This window comes from Patella vulgata, chromosome 5, assembly GCF_932274485.2.
Source record: "Patella vulgata chromosome 5, xgPatVulg1.2, whole genome shotgun sequence".
In the NCBI taxonomy this organism is placed as follows: domain Eukaryota; kingdom Metazoa; phylum Mollusca; class Gastropoda; family Patellidae; genus Patella; species Patella vulgata.
This window is the reverse complement of record NC_065883.2, coordinates 53632044-53651534: the sequence shown is the minus strand read 5'-3', so window position 1 is coordinate 53651534 and position 19491 is coordinate 53632044. Positions and strand designations below refer to the sequence as shown.

General features: G+C 32.1%; 1 protein-coding gene across 2 annotated transcripts; it reads right to left on the bottom strand.

Moving 5' to 3' along the window:
• Window positions 1-421: 421 nt before the first annotated feature.
• On the bottom strand, window positions 422-19335 carry LOC126821816 (protein phosphatase 1 regulatory subunit 37). 2 transcript variants are annotated; one of them, XM_050550319.2, is made up of 12 exons: window positions 18913-19335; window positions 17574-17671; window positions 16773-16818; window positions 15171-15271; window positions 14529-14648; window positions 13829-13979; window positions 11625-11770; window positions 10727-10846; window positions 10402-10543; window positions 9270-9436; window positions 6890-8366; window positions 422-3328 (listed from the first exon to the last, which is right to left on the bottom strand). In XM_050550319.2, exons 1-12 carry the CDS (start codon window positions 19211-19213, stop codon window positions 3222-3224), a joined length of 2976 nt encoding a protein of 991 aa, XP_050406276.1. In that variant the 5' UTR covers window positions 19214-19335; the 3' UTR covers window positions 422-3221. The 2 variants fall into 2 exon arrangements, with proteins under 2 accessions (XP_050406276.1, XP_055957015.1); XM_056101040.1 differs by lacking the exon at window positions 422-3328 and adding an exon at window positions 5182-5315.
• Between the last annotated feature and the right edge of the window lie 156 nt (window positions 19336-19491).

Here is a 19491-nt window from a genome sequence, read left to right as displayed (position 1 = left end):
ATCTCTTTGATCTTTGGGGTATATTCTATGCGGTCTGAAAGTTGGGGGCGGCTTTGGATATATACAGGGAAATTTGGGGTTATTCTTCCAAAAGTTTTTCTTTAAATCTGTAACAGATTATTATTCCAAGGTAGGGTTTTTTTTCCCATAAGAAAACATGATATAAGGTTTTTCTTACAGGAATTCTGGGATATTCTCATCTTGCGTACATGTAAACATAGACGGTTTATAAGCAAGATAAAGTCCTCGACTTCGGTTATGCTGGGGAGAAAAAAACTCTTGACAGAAAAACCTCGGCCTGGTGGCCTCGGTTTTTCTTTTTCTCGAGTTATTTTCTTCAGTCTTTCTTTCCACAGCATAACCTCAGTCTTGTGCTTTTATCCTACACTGAAAGCACTCAACATTAAATAAGAATACAAGATAATAATAATAAGCAAGATTTATACTCATCCAATTGTTTACAAGCATGATAGTGAGACATCTAACAATTGCGGAAAGAGGAATAATTAATAAATTTGCATAAAACATTGCATCCAACACTACCTCATTCAATCAAGAGCATATCTAACTACAGGTCAAATACAACTGTTGCCTACTAAATAACAAGTATACAAGAATGATATGTACACAAATTACCTCATTACCATGTATGGAATATATGTACACTTTATTAAAAATATTTAATAATTTATACAAATTTATAGAAAAGCATCACGATTTTAATATTTTGTAATACAAAAGAAAAAGAGAAATCAAGGATAAACATAAGATGTGAACAAAGTATAAAAAAAAGTTTACATGTAAGACATTCATACATTTCTAATTATTTGATGTGATAGTAACATGGTAGAATGTGGTTGTATTAGATCTAGTTCAGAAGCTTCCATACTGTGTGGTTTAAAGTGGTCATAATAACTGGTTGAAGTGAAAGAATTTAAGGTCCGACAGCCCAAAATGATCCAATTTCCTGTCGGTGTTGGGTTCAACTATTTATGGGCTTGATCAACTGTCTACCCTGTATTTCTAAAAACTGCCTTCTGTGAAATTTAATCTAAAAACTAAGACAGTCCATGGATTTTCAATAAATTAGTTATCTAATATGATGGTGTCTCTTTGTGTGATTCATTTTTAGGGTATTCTATCAAAGAAATGATATTGGAATTTTACCATGAATTATTTTGATTATATATATAAACCATTATCACAGAATGAAATAATAAAAAAAGAATGAAAAAAAAGGCATTATAAACAGTACCAACACTTGTACATTATATATGGAAGAGAGGTCAGGATATCTGTACACTATACAGTATCATTTGAATAAATATAGCAGAAAAATAACACACTTTAAATTTCAGGTAAATCAATATGACTAAACACTGTAAGTAAACTCAACTAAACTACACTTTTTGGTGGTTTACATGTTAGGTATTTTTCTACTATATTCATTCATCTTCATTTTTTGACAGCTATTTATCAATATTACTCATAGTATTTCTAATAATGAACTATGCATGATGAATTATTTTTTTCCTTCCAAAATTTACTCTCAATAAATTTCATTAAGAAAGAATTTAAGGTCATAGGCTTTTTGGTTTTTTTTAAAGAAATTAATTGCCATTCCAATACAGTGTAAGTGTGAATTAATAACATTTTAAGGATATTACACACATCCTTCTTAATATATGTACAATGGCTTAATTTCCCTTATATTCCCATGAATATACACATTTTACCTCAGCATGTATAGAATATTAATAATGGTATACAACAGAATTATTACATGAGTTTATAATATACAATTTATACACACTAATATACTTAAATACATGTATATACATGTACATACTAAATAGTAAATGCAAATATAAACAAAAGCCTGATGGTATCACAGACTAAAACTCATATATAACACCATGGATGATAGGACAAACTATTGCAAAAAATATAATTCATGATAATTCAAATGTTTTCACAAGGAACTGAACATATTTGTAAAAATATATGACAAAAGGCTATAGATCTAGTTCATACAGTTGATTTCAATTTTAGCGAACAAAACACAACTCCCATTGTTCTACTGATTGTTCTTGACCATGTTCCACATATGACTACAGTTTGTTGTTGACTATAAGACATTAAAAACATTCAATTTTTTCTGTGCCCTATTTGTCAAAAATAGACATCTTATTCTCTGCTAAATAAGTGTTCAAGTGCATTACATATAATATCCAGTTACCAAGGAAACCAAATTAATGCCCTGACATTAATTTTATGTCAAAATTGAGTATACCATCTGTAAGACATTAAAGATCAGGGTGCTCTAACTTCTATCTCTACAGTATTCCTGTAATAGGGGAGAAACAGCTGACCTGCATAAACAAACACCTAACATCCACTATAATGGATACTAATAATTATTTAAGAATCCTTACTAAATACATGAACTCACTTAATTTTTAATAGCAATTATATTTGTCTTGTTTGAAAACCAAGATGAAAGAATAATAAAATATAGTAAATAATTGCAAAATATGTTTTGATTTAAAAAAAATTTTTTTTTTTTTATTTTCCATATAATTTGATTAATATCTAGATGAAAATTACATTTTGTATGTTTTGTTAATTGTTATACTATTTTATTTAGTGAAAGAGATATGTGGTTTGTCTTAATTAATGAATGATACAGGTATCACAGCTATACATTTAACTAATCATAACATAAATGCTCAATGAATATTTTGTACACACCTGGTGAATTAAGGATACAATTTATATTACAAATACATCACTGTATATAGGTAGCCTTTTGTTTTAAATTTACAGGGATCACAGTCGATTAAACATTGGATTATAATTCTTCACTAACACTATTCATAGGGTGATTTCATGTATTTTTCAAATCAAAACGAATTGGTGCATTACATTTGTGGTGACACCTAACTTGTTTTGGTTTGTGCATTACTATAACAGAAAATGAATAAAAGGTACTGCATTTTGAAACTACATAATTGGATAAGATGTTCATTCAATCATAAAGCTAGGACATTCAACCCATTCAATCGTGTATATGTACTTGTTATGTAAAGTAACTTGGTCCACCAACAAATGTACTTACATGTATGGTAATAAATTTAAAGTATTTTTTTGTTGTTTTTTTTTTATAGAACATTTGGTAAAATAATTTTAGAAAGATTGATTATAAAGCAAGTTAGTTATATCTAATTAACAACAGACTGTTTTATTTCTTTTGTATCGTTTGGTTCACCAGGAACTGTTTCAGGAACGGGTTTAGATACTGTATTGGTTGAGAGCGTTGTCTTATCACCTGTAAAATATAATCAATATCATATTATAAATAGAGAATCAGATATAAAATTTTACAAATAACAGATGTTGTGTCCTCAAACTGACCGTATTTTTATTTTTAGATTAAGTATTTGCACAAGTAAGCTTACATGTGTGTTACGTTTTGTAGAAGAATAATATGACTGGAATACATTAAGTCTCTCATTTTCTCAAGAATACACAAATAATTTCATTTGCCAAATATATATTTTCATATTTTGTGTATGGTGTGTGATTATCCTCTGTAACCAAATAAATATATTTTATGAAATACATGCCCCACTTAAGAGGTTAAAAGAATTTCATTTTTAGTAGCAAAGAGAAGGAATTTATTTGATAGTTGAGTTTTAGATTGTCATGCTCGAGTAAAAAAATCCTCAGTATATAAATCAAACATCCTGAAACCAACAGATGATTTTCCCCAGATCACTGATTTAGTAAAACTCCATATAAGAAATAACAAACAATACAAAATATAGAATTAAAACATTTGATCAAAAGATAAAGCAAATTTTCTAAAATAAATACCTTAAAACCTTACTTCAAGATGCATGGTAGTATGCCTTTATGTAGCTTACATGTGTATTGTTCTAACAATATTCATTTATTCTCAAAATTCATGTGTGTGCTCAATTTGTTTGTTCTCCTAATGTTCCCCAAGTATTTTCCCTACATTGTCTATAGATTCGGACGTATGTGTATAGTATACTCTAAGGAGAATGTGATTATTCATTAGAATAGGACAGAAAACTAAGGTCAAATCTTGTACACATTGGAGTTTGGCATAGACATACACGTAACAACAGACCTTGGGCGTTAGAATCCACTGTTGAGGCAAAATCACTTGCATATTACACAAAGAATAACCAAATAGACTAATAGTTTCACAATGACCTCTAGTGCTCAAATAAGTAACCAACAGGACCTTAAAATTAGAGTACGAGCAGACTATTGTGCTTTTGTTCATTTCTAGACATCTTGGCATTACAAATAAAGGCTAGAATAATCAAGAATAGGATTTTGTTAGCATTATTCCTTTTCCTTCACACTGTGGTGTTTCCAAACACACGTGCAATAAAATATAGATTTGACTTTAGTGGGTGTTAGATAACTTGATTATTTACTTTAGATATATTTTAAGATGTTTTGTGTTCCAATTTATTATTTTTTATTTAAAAGTTATGTATATATATTTAATATGCAGGTGGTGCAGCATCAGGGTATGGATGCATGAAATGTGTTCATCAAACACGGCCTCACACAAAGTTATGCTGAAAATTCATAACAAAAACAAAACGGATCCATCAAGCATTAGAGGTCTCCATTAAAGACGCATTATGCAAGAGCTTAATCAGCCTACTGCTTATTGCAGGTCTTTCTTTTGGCCTTAAATGTTATATAAATGATTAATTAGACATTTATTAACATGGCAAGATCATAATCAACACTTGATGCCATCTGATGCTACAGATTTTAACTACCGGTAGATTAGAACGGTTCGGCCATTTAATTAAAACATATCATGAATAAACTGTTGTTACAATAATACACAATCAATGCACACATATTGTCAAAACTACAGTGATAACTTGGCTCCGAATAAAATAATTTGAATGAAATTTTTAATATATTCATTTTGCCTTATCATAGCAAGAACGTCCAGCTCTTCATCTAAATCTTACATAATGTATCTTTTATGTGATAAATTGTAATACAGTATACTTTTACATGTATTAACCTGCATAGGATGTATCTCTACCTACATTTATACAGATGAAGTAGAAGCAGAGAGAAAACAATATTGCAGTCACCATAAAACATGTTAATAATACTAGATAAAACATCAACCCATCACCCATCTTACTACTTACTATTGACATTAAATGGCCAAACATTTATATCATCCTTGAATTTAGCTAACATATCATCCAATTCCTGCTCAAATACATCTGGGGATGACAGATTGGCTAGCATGTAGGAGAAATAATCATATTTCATAACACTACTCTTAAGTTTAACCAAGAATATGTAAAAAAGATGCCATCATTTTCTGCCACATTTAGTCAACTGACTTTCTGCATGCCAATTCTGTGATTATGATTTAATTTTGGCCATGTTAAAAGATTTTGGATGGCAACAGTACTGGATATGACTAACACAGACAAGTTGTCCTGAGCACTATTATAACTACAGTGGACTCTGTCACATCCAGCTTCTGAATACTACAGCATTCTATAAAATCTGACATCGTTTTCATGTCTGGATTTATTTCCTTATTACTTCAACTAAAAAGGTTTTTAGTAATCCATATTCTGAATATTACGAATTACGACATCAATCAGCGGTCCCGTCACAGGATTTGCATTGAATTAACATTGTATAATCCGGCCTTCAATCCGTTGGTATTCACCTATAAAAGATTGACTAGCAATTGCCATTCACTTAGTGGTGAGATTACCTTGATATCAACAGAATGACGCACGAGTTGTTTCAACCTCAAAGACTTTAAACATTCGGCACACCTCACCCAATTCTACGAATCTAGTGCGGGTGTTGATCCTGATACCGTTGAAGAATTACGCATTCCGTCTATTATTGATGGGGATTCTCCTGAAAACATTTTTAATTTTAGAGTATAACCCCACCAATCATGTTGTGTGATAAAGATGCGAGCGCAATAGCAACATAAATATTAAATTTTTGCCATCAAATACATCTATCTATACTCCCGGTATTCCAAAGTACAATAATATTTCCGGTATCAAGTATTCGGCATATTTTAACGACCCTGTATGATGTCAGAAGTGACAGATTCTACTGTATATCCACTGTATATGACTATCACGAAATGAACTAAACTCATTAACAGTTACTTTATAATTTGATTCTTAAAAGCTAAATCAATGCATATACATGTAATGAACATCAAAGACTTGTTTAATAAGTTATACAATCAAATCAACCAATCAACCCTTGTAACATGCCAAATGTTTATTTCAAATTAAGGCTATCTAAAAAAAACCTTTTGTTTCTCAGATACTCCTGTGCCACATAAAAACGGCTGCTTGACCCGTTTTTGTTTTAATAAATAAAAAGCTTCATTAATCTAATAAATTACCACAAATTCTTATTTTCTCCTGGGTTACAGAAAATAACTATATAAAACATTTCTAATTTTAACGGAAGTGTACCATAGGCTCAATTATCAAGTTCACAACCCTGATAAATGTTATTGTATAAACAGCCTAGGATAAATTTAGTGCCTTGAAATGTGATATTTATGGGTAATCATTTCGCCCATTTAGCCTCTGACAAAATAATAAGGGGAAAAAACATCCCTCCCCTATCAGATTTTTTTGAAGGGTTGTCTGAGAATCAGAATATTTTGTTTGTACATGTATGGCCTAAATGTAAGGTTATATTTTAGATTGGCTATTTCAAACTTCAACCAGCTCTGTTATTGCACAGGCAAGTTGTTAAGCTGGCAAGTACATATGAGGTTACAAATATCTTATTAAATAAATTTCAAATGAATATTTACCCATAATTGAATCTGAAGGTTCTTCAGATATATCCAAAGCACTGGCTAATTCTTCTGTTAACCCATTCATAGTAAGATTCGTGTGAAAATCAGGCTTATTTGTATCAAACACTGTTTTTAATTTATTTTGCTGTACAAGATCTAATGAATCTATTTTTAACCACTGATCTGGCCCTGTTAAAGAATCCATATTTTCGCTACTTTTCACATTAGAGGGTAAATTTAACTCATTGGCTGTGTTCATAGTGATAGCACTGCTTGACTCGCCCATTTCTTCATTTTCTACAAGTTTCTCAATACTTTTTTCAAAGTTTAAATTATTATCCTTCGCATAGTTTGTGACACTGTCACTAAATTTTGTGTTTTCTAAACTATTCAACATATCAAAGGAGGGTGGATTGATTTCCTCATATGGCAAAGTTGATAGTTCTGCTACTATACTATCTGATAGTTCAATGGGTTTCACGTTTTCCGAGTTATATTTAACATCTGATAAATTCACATTATCTTGTGGTTCTGATATAACTTCACTGTTTGCGTTAGCAATGGTTAATAAATCACTGTCACATAATTTAGAGTCAAGATTCAATACACCAAGAGGATCCAATTTATTTCCTGATTTAACATTGGAGGATCCACTGTCAATTACTGGTTCAGAGAAATCATTTCGGGCGTCTGAAGGACTAACTGCCAGAGGAATAAAGTTTGGCTTAATGTCCTCTGTCTCTAATTTGGTGGAGTCATTTGAACACAACTGGGGTTTGTCACTTTCAGAATCGCATTCAATTGTGCTATTCGTGTCAATAGTGCCGTTTGCATCTGATTCCCCAGAATCACAATCATCATCCTCTTTACTGGCTTCAGAAACAATCTGCTCAATGTAATCATTCATAGTTTCGGAGGCCATATTTTGACATAAGGTACCAGGACTAACCAATAGGTGCGGTTCATCAAGGGACTTACTTATGTCGACACATGCTCCTGGACTGTCAACAGTCTGTATACCGCCTTTGATCACAGTACTATCAGTTACACGACTAACAGTAAATATCTTTTTAGCTGTTAAATCGGGGCAGTACTGAGGACTAAGAAGAAGGTCTGCTGGAGGTGGAGAAAGAAAACAAGGGGAGTCCATTCCTTGTGAATGCCCAGCTACACGGTTTTTTTCGGGTGTAGTTTGAGCATCATTTACTATGGGCGATTCTAATGTCTGTTGAGGTGTTTGATCATTGGAAAACAAAAGTTTTGGTCTCTGTATTTTATCCATTGATGGAATGTAAGCCATAGCTTGATCTTCTAACTGTGCTTCTTTTAATGCCTCAGCTGCCTTACGTAAATCTGCCTCTTGTTGGGCACGCTCTTCTAGCTTTCTACGTTCTTCTTCTTCTCGTTCTAAAGCTCTGACCTGATTTCTTTCCTGATACCAGATAATTTCCTGTTGTAATCTACGTTGTTGATCGGCATAATCCTTTACACCCTGGAATATCAAATATATAGCATTAGACTGATAAGACTGATTGGTAATTATGGAAATCACATTTGCTTATTTCTGCTGTGACAATTATTTACTATATCAAAAAATAAAATACCATTCTAAAATATTTTGCCTAACAGAAAGCGATCAAATTATGGAAAGACCTAATTTATACATGCCCCATGTTTTGTGCTTGATTGATAAGACTGTTGGCAGAGCATCACAAGTTTTCTACATATGTTTATGGCAAAGAGCAAAACATTGCCTAATATGTGAGTTTGGTCTATAACCTTCTGATAAAGAATGATCCCAATAAAATTCAGGATCTTGGAATGATTTACATTATCTGTGCTTAACCTGTTCTTAGCACAGTTATGTGGAAGTTTTGCAGATATGTTAAATTAAGCTAATTAAGGTGCAGATCATTACAGACAATAATATGGTTACAGTCATGCACATATTTACTGAAATAACTGGGGCAGACTCAATGGTCATTTAAACTACCCAAGTTCTAACCGAACTCTACTCCATCCTACACAGAGACTGAATAATTTCAGTGGATGAGATCTCGGTTGGTTTGAATATGAGAATTTAGCAGTATGGTTCTAGGTCTGGAATGAGTGCTATTACATTTTAGTTGCATAAAAGGGTTTATTTTCGTTTTAAATTCATCACTTTAACAGAGTTACACTTCTTAATAAAATATGAATATCTAATGACATTCTGCCGATTATCCATGGACTATTGGTTAATCATACCCACTATGCAAGGCATGTATCATTTTGGCATACTGCATCAACAAGTAAAATGCTTTACTCAAAATATAAATATGATCTTTTCCAAAAGAGGATAACATTACAGACAAAGTACATTGTGAAAGGATCAACACTAAAAGATAAAACGTACTGATTCTTTTTTAGTGTCCTTGTCTAAATCAATTCTGGTAACAGTTTCATTCACACTTAACGCTAATGATAAACCCATCAAACCAGCTGTTTTTATATCATTCTCTCTAAGATCTAATCTTAATAATTTAGAACTATCAGCCACATATTCAGCTAATGCCACAGCCCCTACAAAACATAATAACATAATTCTAGTCATTTTAAACATATTTGTAATACAGTCTGTTGGATACTATTTGAATACCTGTTTTTGTCTGTCTGTCAAGTATTATTGACAGAACTCATAGTGATAATAGATTATTTCCACTCAGTTCTATTGAAAAATGGGCAATAAATGGTTTTGATACTAAGAATTACTGAAGTGTTTTAAGAGCGTATGAGGGATAGTCCTTTTTCATACTATACTTTTCAGGGGATAAGTCATTACTTTTTTCTGCGAAAGTTGGGCCTTTGTCTTATAGTCTGCATCGACTTACATATGGATGAAAGAGAGAGAGAGAAATGGGGTTTAACGTCCACTCAACACAAACTAGGTCATTTCGGGACTAACATATGGTTTAATTTTATTTCAATAATTCGCTTGCGCGTAGGGGTCTTTAGCAGTGGGAGGAAACCGGAGGACCCGGAGAAAACCCACGAGGTTGGACAGGCGACCCTACTCCTTGTCACGTACAACCGGGGATTCGAAGCCAAGCCAGTCGACTCAATGACAGACTTTATGATACAGCGCGCACACACTAACCATTCAGCCATCCAACCCCCCTACATATGGATGAAGGTCAATAAAAATCAACATTCAAAAATATTCTGTATGACATCATCAGCTAAATAATAACAGACTTTTGATATTGGTCATTTTTTGCTGTACTCCTGTATCTCAATAAAAGACTGAGCTGAAGAATATTCATCTTATACACTGCTCCGACTTATCTATGGATGGAGGTTGGAAAAACAGAAAAATATGATGATTCAACATAAAACACCACATCGATTTTTACCCCATAAAATATGGTAGATTTAACATTTAAAACTAGGGAATATATGGAATCAGTATATAATGATAAGTAACCTGGATACCATCATGTTCAGTAAACATATAACATTCTACATCAAATATAATAATAAAATCATACCTTCACATGTTACTTTTGTACCCTGCAGTCCTAATCGAAGTAAGGATTTATTCTTTAACAAGCCTTCTTTTAACTGGTGGATACCTTCATTAGTAATACTATTATGACCAAGATTTAGTGTTTCTAAATTTTGTACAAACATCTGAAACACGAATTATTAACATTAAGTTGCATTCGGTCTACAGTATTTCCCCACTTAAAGCCGCTCATCATATGAGGGATTTTGAATCGGTTGCAAACTATACTAAGTTGAACCCATCAGTTAACACTGAATGTTGAATCCAATGGTGGAAAACAAAAAGTTTATATTACAACACAAACTTACCAAAGCATTAGCAAGAGATGGCATTCCCTGATAAGTGATCTGATTGTTCCAAAGTACTAACGTCATTAGACCTGCAGTCTGTTCAGCTAGTCCATCAGAAAGATGTCTTGTACCTACATCCTGTAATAAAATAAATTATTATTACTATTTGTTTTTTTTTTAATAATGTGGTTTAATAGATGATGGAGGCTTGGGTTTTACATTCTTCAACTCTTACCTTTGATACCTTGTATCAGGGCTATAATCCATTTCCCAATGAACCAACCACAATTGAGTCAATAGAAGCTTCCATTCCTTTGAATAGGCTTAATCATCTGCTGACAAATTGTCCCTTGCCAAGTAATATAATTATGTGATTATTATGGTTACCTTTGCTAATTCCTTTGATCGTTAACTGAATTAAATGATTCTGCATTCGCCACATAGATATATCTTTCAAAGGTATGAATGCTAAGGTTTAACTCTTTGTATCTAAATGGTATATTTAAACCAATTCATGAAAATCATTATCAACATGAAAGACACAATCATAATTGGCATTGCTAGAAATATAACTGAATATTGCATGATGATACACCAATCATATCTACATACTTATATTATTTTTATATAATGGCTGTGGAAGACTAAAATTGTGCATTTTTTTTTCTCCTTTGAGAAAATGCAGAATTTGGGTGGTTATATGAAAGAACTAAGTTAATTAATATTTACATCATGTTAATCTACATTTTACTGTCATTCTAAAATTATCACCTATTTAATTTCATCATGATAAACATTTTAATAGATACATGAAAAGTAGGATAAACTAATCTTTTGAACAAATGCCTATATTTTTATCTATCTACTTCACTGGTTCTAATTAATACTAAAACTAACAAATAATTTTCAAAATTACCTGAAGATGGTTGTTTCTAAGATCCAATAGCTCTAGTTTATGATTATATTTCATCAATATTCCTAGCTGTATTCCATCACTGGGCATTAGTTTATTATCAGCTAAAAATAATTCTAACAAATTTTCATTCATTTTTAGAGCCGCAACTGAAACATAAAACATAACAAAATTTTCTGAATGGGTCTATGAAAGATTTTGTTCATTATATTTATGGGCTAACCACTGTTGTTGTTGTTGTTATTAGTGTTTAACGCCTGTTTCCACCAAGGTTGTGTCGATATATCGATAAACCGATATGTATCGATACGTTCTGGCGATATTTATATCGATACGTAATAGAGCCGTATCGCCGTATCGTTTTAAAAATATGTTCGTCAGTTAAGAAAGACCATGAAACTTATTAATAGGTTCTAAATAACTATTAAAGTATTAATTTGTGCTTCGTCATCTCTGGCTTTGTTGCAAACGATTTGTGCTGTGCGTGGATCCTCCGTCATGTGGTTGTGACGTAATGTAAACAAACAAGTCTGTCTACGAGACTACGGGCTCTTGTCTTAAGTGCTTCTACTTGTTACCTGTTCAGTAATTACTTAGTTGACATTGCAGACAAGTTGTCTTATTTTCATTTTTTCATTATCTTAGCAAACCGGAGTACCCGGAGTAATCCCACAAGGCTGAGAAGGCACCCCTATCACACTCACACAAAGGATCGAAACCACGACCGCAAGTCAGAGGTGACCGACCAGCTAACCACTGTCTTCTGGACGAGTATTAAAGAACATAGATTAACCCTATACAACATTCAATAGCCTTGAGTATTAATCACATTTGAAATATTCTTCTGATGTAAATATACTGAACTGAAAATATTTATATATCAAATAACTTAATGCCAACTACTGACATTAATAAGGTAGGAAATCTTTGCCTTTAGTAAAAATATAATTTTGGATTTTCCATAAGATAGGAAACCTTTTCCTTTAGTAAAAATATCATTTTGGATTTTCCATCAGTTAATTACATTTATTTACTTTTTAATGCTATATCATACTTTTTATCATGGTTGCTTTTAAAATTTAAACTGTCTAAGAAGTACATCTCTATTGGTCCAATAATTGAATCTTTGTTATGTTGCTACGGGCAATTATTACTTTATTTATTGATTTGACGTTATCTATAACATACAAGATAGCCACCATGTACTGGTGATGGGTCGCACTAATACAATCATGTTTTCTTTATTTTTCATATTAAATAACAGGGGTCCATTTCATTCAGTGTACCTGGTCACAATTTCAATAGCTGTTACTGTTAGTGTACATAATAAGTCTTGCATGTACCTTGTGAAATGGGGACTAGACTTATAATTGGAATGGTTATGTCTCTGCGGTTCATGTTTACTGTAACAGCTAGGTATATTATAAAACCAGCGGTTGCCATGCACGATATGCACACATTTTGCAAGAGATGGACAGAGAACAAGCTAGTAAAATAGTAAAAAAAACCCCACTATTTTTCGTACAATCAGGGGTCATTGTCCAGGAAGTTACGATCCAATATGCACGATTATCGAAAGGAACTAAGATCTTGAGCTATAAACATACATTTTAAGTTTCATCAAAATCAATTGAAAATTGTGATCCCTTGATTGTAAGCTAGCTAAAAATGTGATTTGTTGTACAATCAGGGGCCATAATCTGTGATGTGCCAATTTTGAAAAGAACCAAGATCTTTGGGAGATAAGACCTATATTTCAAGTTTCGTCAAAATCGGATAAATAGAGGATATTTGTCGTTTTAGAGTGAATAACATATTTTATTTCACCGAGAAGCAAGAAAACTTATATTTTCACGAATGCGTAGCATGAGTGAAAATATAAAAGTTTTCTTGCTTAGAGATGAAATAAAATATGTTATTCACGACAAAACGACAAATGTTCTATTTATTTTATGATTTTACAATCATTTTAGGTAAAAACAACATGGACTACTGCTAGCCAGTGGAATAACACTTTTATTTCACTGATAAACTGCGGTATTCCACTACTGATCATAAAATAAAAATTGTGAACCGATGGACATACAGACGGACAGGGACCATGACAATATATACATCCACATGAAAATGTGGACGTATATAAAATGTATTACAGTAACAGACTAACAGCTATATGGATATTGACACTAAATATAATTTAGACTTACCTAGAATAACCAATGGTCTACCAGAGAGATATATGTTTTCTAAATGAAGAATGGTCAAATGACTACCTAATTTAAGAGCTCTACCCATTATAGGGATAGATCTTTCATTCAAATCACAGTTACGCATATCTAAAAACGTTAAGCTGGGAGTCTGAAAATATAAATCATTTTACAAATTAACATCCTCTCCAAGGATTTCATAATTTTCATCAAGGTAAATTAGCTTAGTATTCACAATGCATTAAATACCTATATTGCTGATATGTACCGGTTTATAGTAGAATTTAAACAAAACATAAGAAAAATAAGCCCCATGCACAAATAACTCACATTATAATGTGGTTACATATTTCTATCAACCATGTCATCCACTGTTCACAATTCCTGGTGAACACTCAATTGTTATAAAGATTTCTAACATTTCCACGTATTTTAGCTACATGTATTCATGCCTTGCAAAATTCTGGAATACTTGTCCATTAATCCCTTATTCCAATTTACTGGCAACTGGTATTTCTTTGAAACTTATCACACAGCTTCAGATAATTGTTTGGGACCATAAAAAAGGATTTGAAGAACATTCATAAAAAAATTAACCAGCTTGATTCAATAAAATATATCTTGGATTTCTCCCTTAATCTACCCCCAAAAAAATCCAAGTAAATGGAATACAGGTACATTGAAATAAGTTGGCACATACCCTTCTGATAAGACGAGAACAAGACTGCCAGCCTCTCATACTGATGTTTTTATTAAAGGAGATGTTTAACTGGCAAGCTGAACAGTAAAACTCTATCATATCAAACAAGGCTACAGCACACTGAAATAGTAATATCACATTAAAACCATCAATTAACATTTTGGAATCAGTTCTTTTAATGCCAGAGTAATGGTCAAGTACATGTATATGAGATCATCCAAAACATTCACCACATCATTAAGTTTAATGATAATTCTACTCAGACCACATATGCAATTTGACAGTCTATTTAAGTGGATCTCAATTCTGTATCACTAGATTGTAAATTAGAATTCTGGTACTCATAATCGAACACCATTCTTATTTTGTTGCCTAATATGAAGTAAATAACTGATTCTGTATCACTAGATTGTAAATTAGAATTTCAGTACTCATAATCGAACACTACTCTTATCTTGTTGCCTAATATGAGGAAAATAACTGACTACTTGCTCAGAATCCAGATTAAACTGGCTTACATAGATTTACTTCTGATGATGAATGCAGAATTATAGGAGGAATAAACTGATGGTATAATGTAGACAAGAAAATCAAAACAATCACATGACAATCAAAATACATTAAATACAAAAAGTTTAATACCTCATCATCCAAGTGGCTGGATTCCAGATCCACAAGACGAAACTGTACTCGTCGAAATATTTCTTCCAAACATTCACAGTGTTTCTGATCTAGCTTTTCTCCTGAAAATTATAATAAATCACATACAGTTAGCGACTAGTAATTTTTTGAACCGGTTCAACAGTGCAACCAAACCGTGACCGGTTAACCAAGTGACCCTTTACATCCTTAGTTGGCATATACACCCACTAAATAGGTACTTTCAGGGCTGTAGAAACAAGCTGATAAATGTTAATTATCTTTGGCATGAAAAAATGACATCAAATAGATAAAACACTCTGAAACTTTTGGCAATAAATTGTTTCAATTTAAATCTGCTATATAATTGCCTTCAGTTGATATTTTTTGTTGCTCAAACTCAAACAATCCAACATAGTTGTCAAACCCTCTGTCAAACTTCATCTACCCCACAACAGGTTTTATTGGTTTTGTCCAACACTTAGTCGAAAATACAAGTAACAACATTGATTTTTCAAGAGGGTACTTTTTTATTCGTTGGAATATTTAATTGTACAATGGATTTTATTTAAAGATACATTGTCCTGAAAGTATTTATCGGGTGGTTATTGCCAATAAAAGTATGGCAAATTTGGTATATATGGAAAGTATAGTATAGACACCCAATCTTACTAGAAAAATACTGGATTACCCAAAAAACACCCATGGGGCAAGCACTGGACAAAAATGTCAGGGTATCACTAACTGTCAACCCGATTGTTTATTGCCAGCTTATTGTGTGCTAGCTTGACTGAAGGAGCAGTTGTTATTTCTTGATCAAATGGGTAGGCAGTTTGGGGAACATTGAAGGGCGACAACGTACAAAAGACTCTGCAATTAAATGGTGGAAAAGAAAGTTGACAGAAAATAATTAAGATTAAGACTTTACTTAGGCCTCAATATGTATGGTAAATAGACAGTAAGTAATGAAAAATACATTCTGAAAAATGGAACCTCCCACAATGAAGTAAGGTGACAGACATGGCGTCTAACAACAATTTATTTATAGCGATACAAAGCCTTGAGAGGGAATTGAACTGTTTGAAGCAAATTTTTCGTAGATTTATTAGTTTGAATATGTTTTTTGTCCAAATTTATCATCAAATCACAGTTTGTACGCGGGAAAGTATCTTTAACTGGAGGTGATTTAAAACACATAGGTAAGATTTTAATAACCATAGTTAAATAGTTTGTTCATTAGAGAGAAAAATATTTTTCTATCTTTGAAGTCTCACATTGTAATTGGTTTTACTTTAATCACTTAATTAATTACTATATTAACCTCGCCTATTGCACTACTAGTACTACATACAGATGTTGGGAAGGGTGGCTTAACCCAAAAACTGTATCATTCCCTTGATCAACAGTGACTTTCATTAAATATTATTATTATATAGAAAATCTGCTATATACAACTTCATTCACATTATCAAATTCTATGAATGTAAAATGTCACTGGCTAACATGTAATAATACTTGTACTTGTAGATACAGCTATGTTGACCTTTTCACAACACTTGAGATAAGCAAATGTTATGTAAAACTAATGTTAAAAAGTTTACTTACCTTTCAAAATCAAACTATCATGTCTTTTTCCAGTACATGTTATTTTCTATAAAAAAAATAAAATCAAGAAAATTATTCTATGCATTTTCAATGAATAAGCTTACTCTATTGTTAGGCCACGTAACAAAATCAATCTGGTTCTAAGATAGCACTGTGTCACTTAAAAAGTCTACAACCCCAAAACACACTTAATGATTACTGAAATGGTTGAAAATCAATAGGATTTTTTGTCTCTTAAACATAAACACTGTGTATAATTTATAAATATAATGTCAGTCTGATGATAACTTCAGCCTCTAGCATGGTCAATGTAAGTTGTTTTTCCCAAATTACTCTGACAGAAATTATCAGAGATTGTCAATAATGAATAGAATTTCAAGTCAACTAGACAATAACTTTAGCCTCTATATCATCCACACGCAATGTGGGCATATAAAAAAATAAAACCTCTCTAAATGTACCTCATATAAGATTATTAGGAAGGGTTGTTTGCCAACTAGAATATATTTTGGGGGTTATGGTCTTATCAATATAAAATTCCATTGTTGAATCTTTTGCTTAATATTATATTGTTTCATACACTGAGATAACATTTCTTATAAAATGTAAGTGTTGACTAACCTTTATAGGTCACAAGATACAGTTATAATAAATATTATCTTGAATAGATACCCATCCCTATATACAGATTAAATCTTTTACATTATTTTATCAGAATCATATAATTTTCAAAATACAGTACCAAACATCAGATTTAAACATTTAGTTTGCATTTGATCCATGTAAAAACTGTGGTCATACCTGAAGCTGTTGAACAAGTTTAGGTAATGGTTTTGTCCCATGCTTCTCACAACTTTTTCTATAAGCAGTAACAAGTTCATCTGTAGTCCAATTTTCCGCTGTAAAAAATAATATTGCAATGTATGTATATTGTTACTCATGCACAGACCCTGGAGCAGGCAAGTAGAATGTGGGTGTACTGTAATTTCTGTTTCTAATACTAATAGTAACTAATATAAATAACCTAGGCAAGGGGAAAATAATTGTTCACAATAATAATAGCATAAACTACTCAGCATACGTGTAAAATTGTAAATGGAGCAAACTGAATCAAAATTAATAATAAATTCCTTATAAAGATCACTTTCAATTTACAGATCAGAACTCTCAAACCAATGTATCCTGTTTGGCTAATATATGTCAAAAGCAAGAAAATATACTTCTCATAACCGTAAATAAAGCACACAGAACTGGGTACATTGGATATCAAAATTTATAAAGAGCACTTTCAATTTGTAAACAGATCAGAATTAACAAATCACTTACACGTAATCCTGTTAGCACATGTTTTAAAGGAGTTAAATCGCTAATATTTGGGACCTAGAAATTGACTCAAATGGGTCGCAACACATATAATAATGTATTGTGAATGTATATATATAAACTGATTTAAATTCGATCGTTTCTGTTTTTACTCTAATTTCAGATGAGTTATGTTCGGCGAAACACTCCAAAAATCTCAATCGAATGACAATCTCTAGTGTATTGATTATTCCATCCAGTCTACACTGATAGTATTTATTGAGCATGCTCTCTAGATAAGAATATGAGGTCGCCGTTTGACACGACTTGTGGAATATATCTGGCCTCGTTCTTCGAGTCCCTTGTTACAAATGACGCTGAAATGCATTATGGTACACGATTCGTATACCAATGGTAAAATGTTTATTTTGTCTTAAATATTGAATATCAGAAGCCAATTTTTTCCAGTAGGATCACAACATCAATGTTGATTTAAATTGACAAATAATTTGTGTTTTCAATGTCAAAGACTTTGGATGATATTGAGTTAGAGACTTAGCTTCTTTAACATATCTATGACTGATTCATTAGATTTTAAAATTTTGATAAGTCACAAAGTGCCTCTGCATCATGCATGAATAATAGTGTCACTGTTAGCAATGCCAATAGCAATATGTTTTACTAAATAATTTTGTTAAGAGACTCGGCATGGTATCTGTCAGTACTGTCAGCAATTATAAAGGCCTATATAATATATATATTTTACAAAATAACTTGGGCTATTATTAGTATTACTTAGTACATGTAATATTTGTATTATTATATTTTCAATTCTTACCATTTTTCCATGGATCTTTAGGTTCATTGTAGCCCGCAACAAACCCTCCATCTGGAAATTTTACACTTTTTCCTTTGCCCTTTTTTTCTGTTTTTGTTTCAGAGTCCTGGGCCTGTGATGTAATATTATCATCTTGACAGTCTTCCAGTTGCTCACTGCCACTGGACACTCCCCCACTTTCTAAAGGTAGATCTACATTGTTTACTTCCTGTCCAAATGTCTCGCAATTATTCACTCCATTGACAGTTTTACAATCTATTTGATCTTCTGCGATTTGTGGAGATGGTTCTGTCATTGTCATATCTACATTTCTACAAATTACTCAATATGACTAATCGATTACTGAATATTGGTTTTGTGCATTTTATAAATTAGTCTGTCGTCATCTGCTTGCCACAAGATTTAATAATGGCGCATGCGTCAAGTTCAGTCTCTTGAATACGCAACCTTGCAAATTTATTTTTAGTTTTGGAACTCATTCATAATTTCAGTATGTCCGACAATGAGCTAAATATGCCACCGTTTCATTCAATAGAGATGAAAGGATCTATTTCAATCGTTTTGGTTTTTCAGAGCACC

Coding starts and splice junctions, on each gene's coding strand:
- LOC126821816 (XM_050550319.2), bottom strand. CDS start 19,213: ATGACAATGACAGAACCATCTCCACAAATCGCAGAAGATCAAATAGAT. Junction 15,272..16,772: donor TGATAGTTTGATTTTGAAAG/GTAAGTAAACTT, acceptor TATAATTTTCAG/GAGAAAAGCTAGATCAGAAA. Junction 11,771..13,828: donor TAGACCATTGGTTATTCTAG/GTAAGTCTAAAT, acceptor TTTATGTTTCAG/TTGCGGCTCTAAAAATGAAT.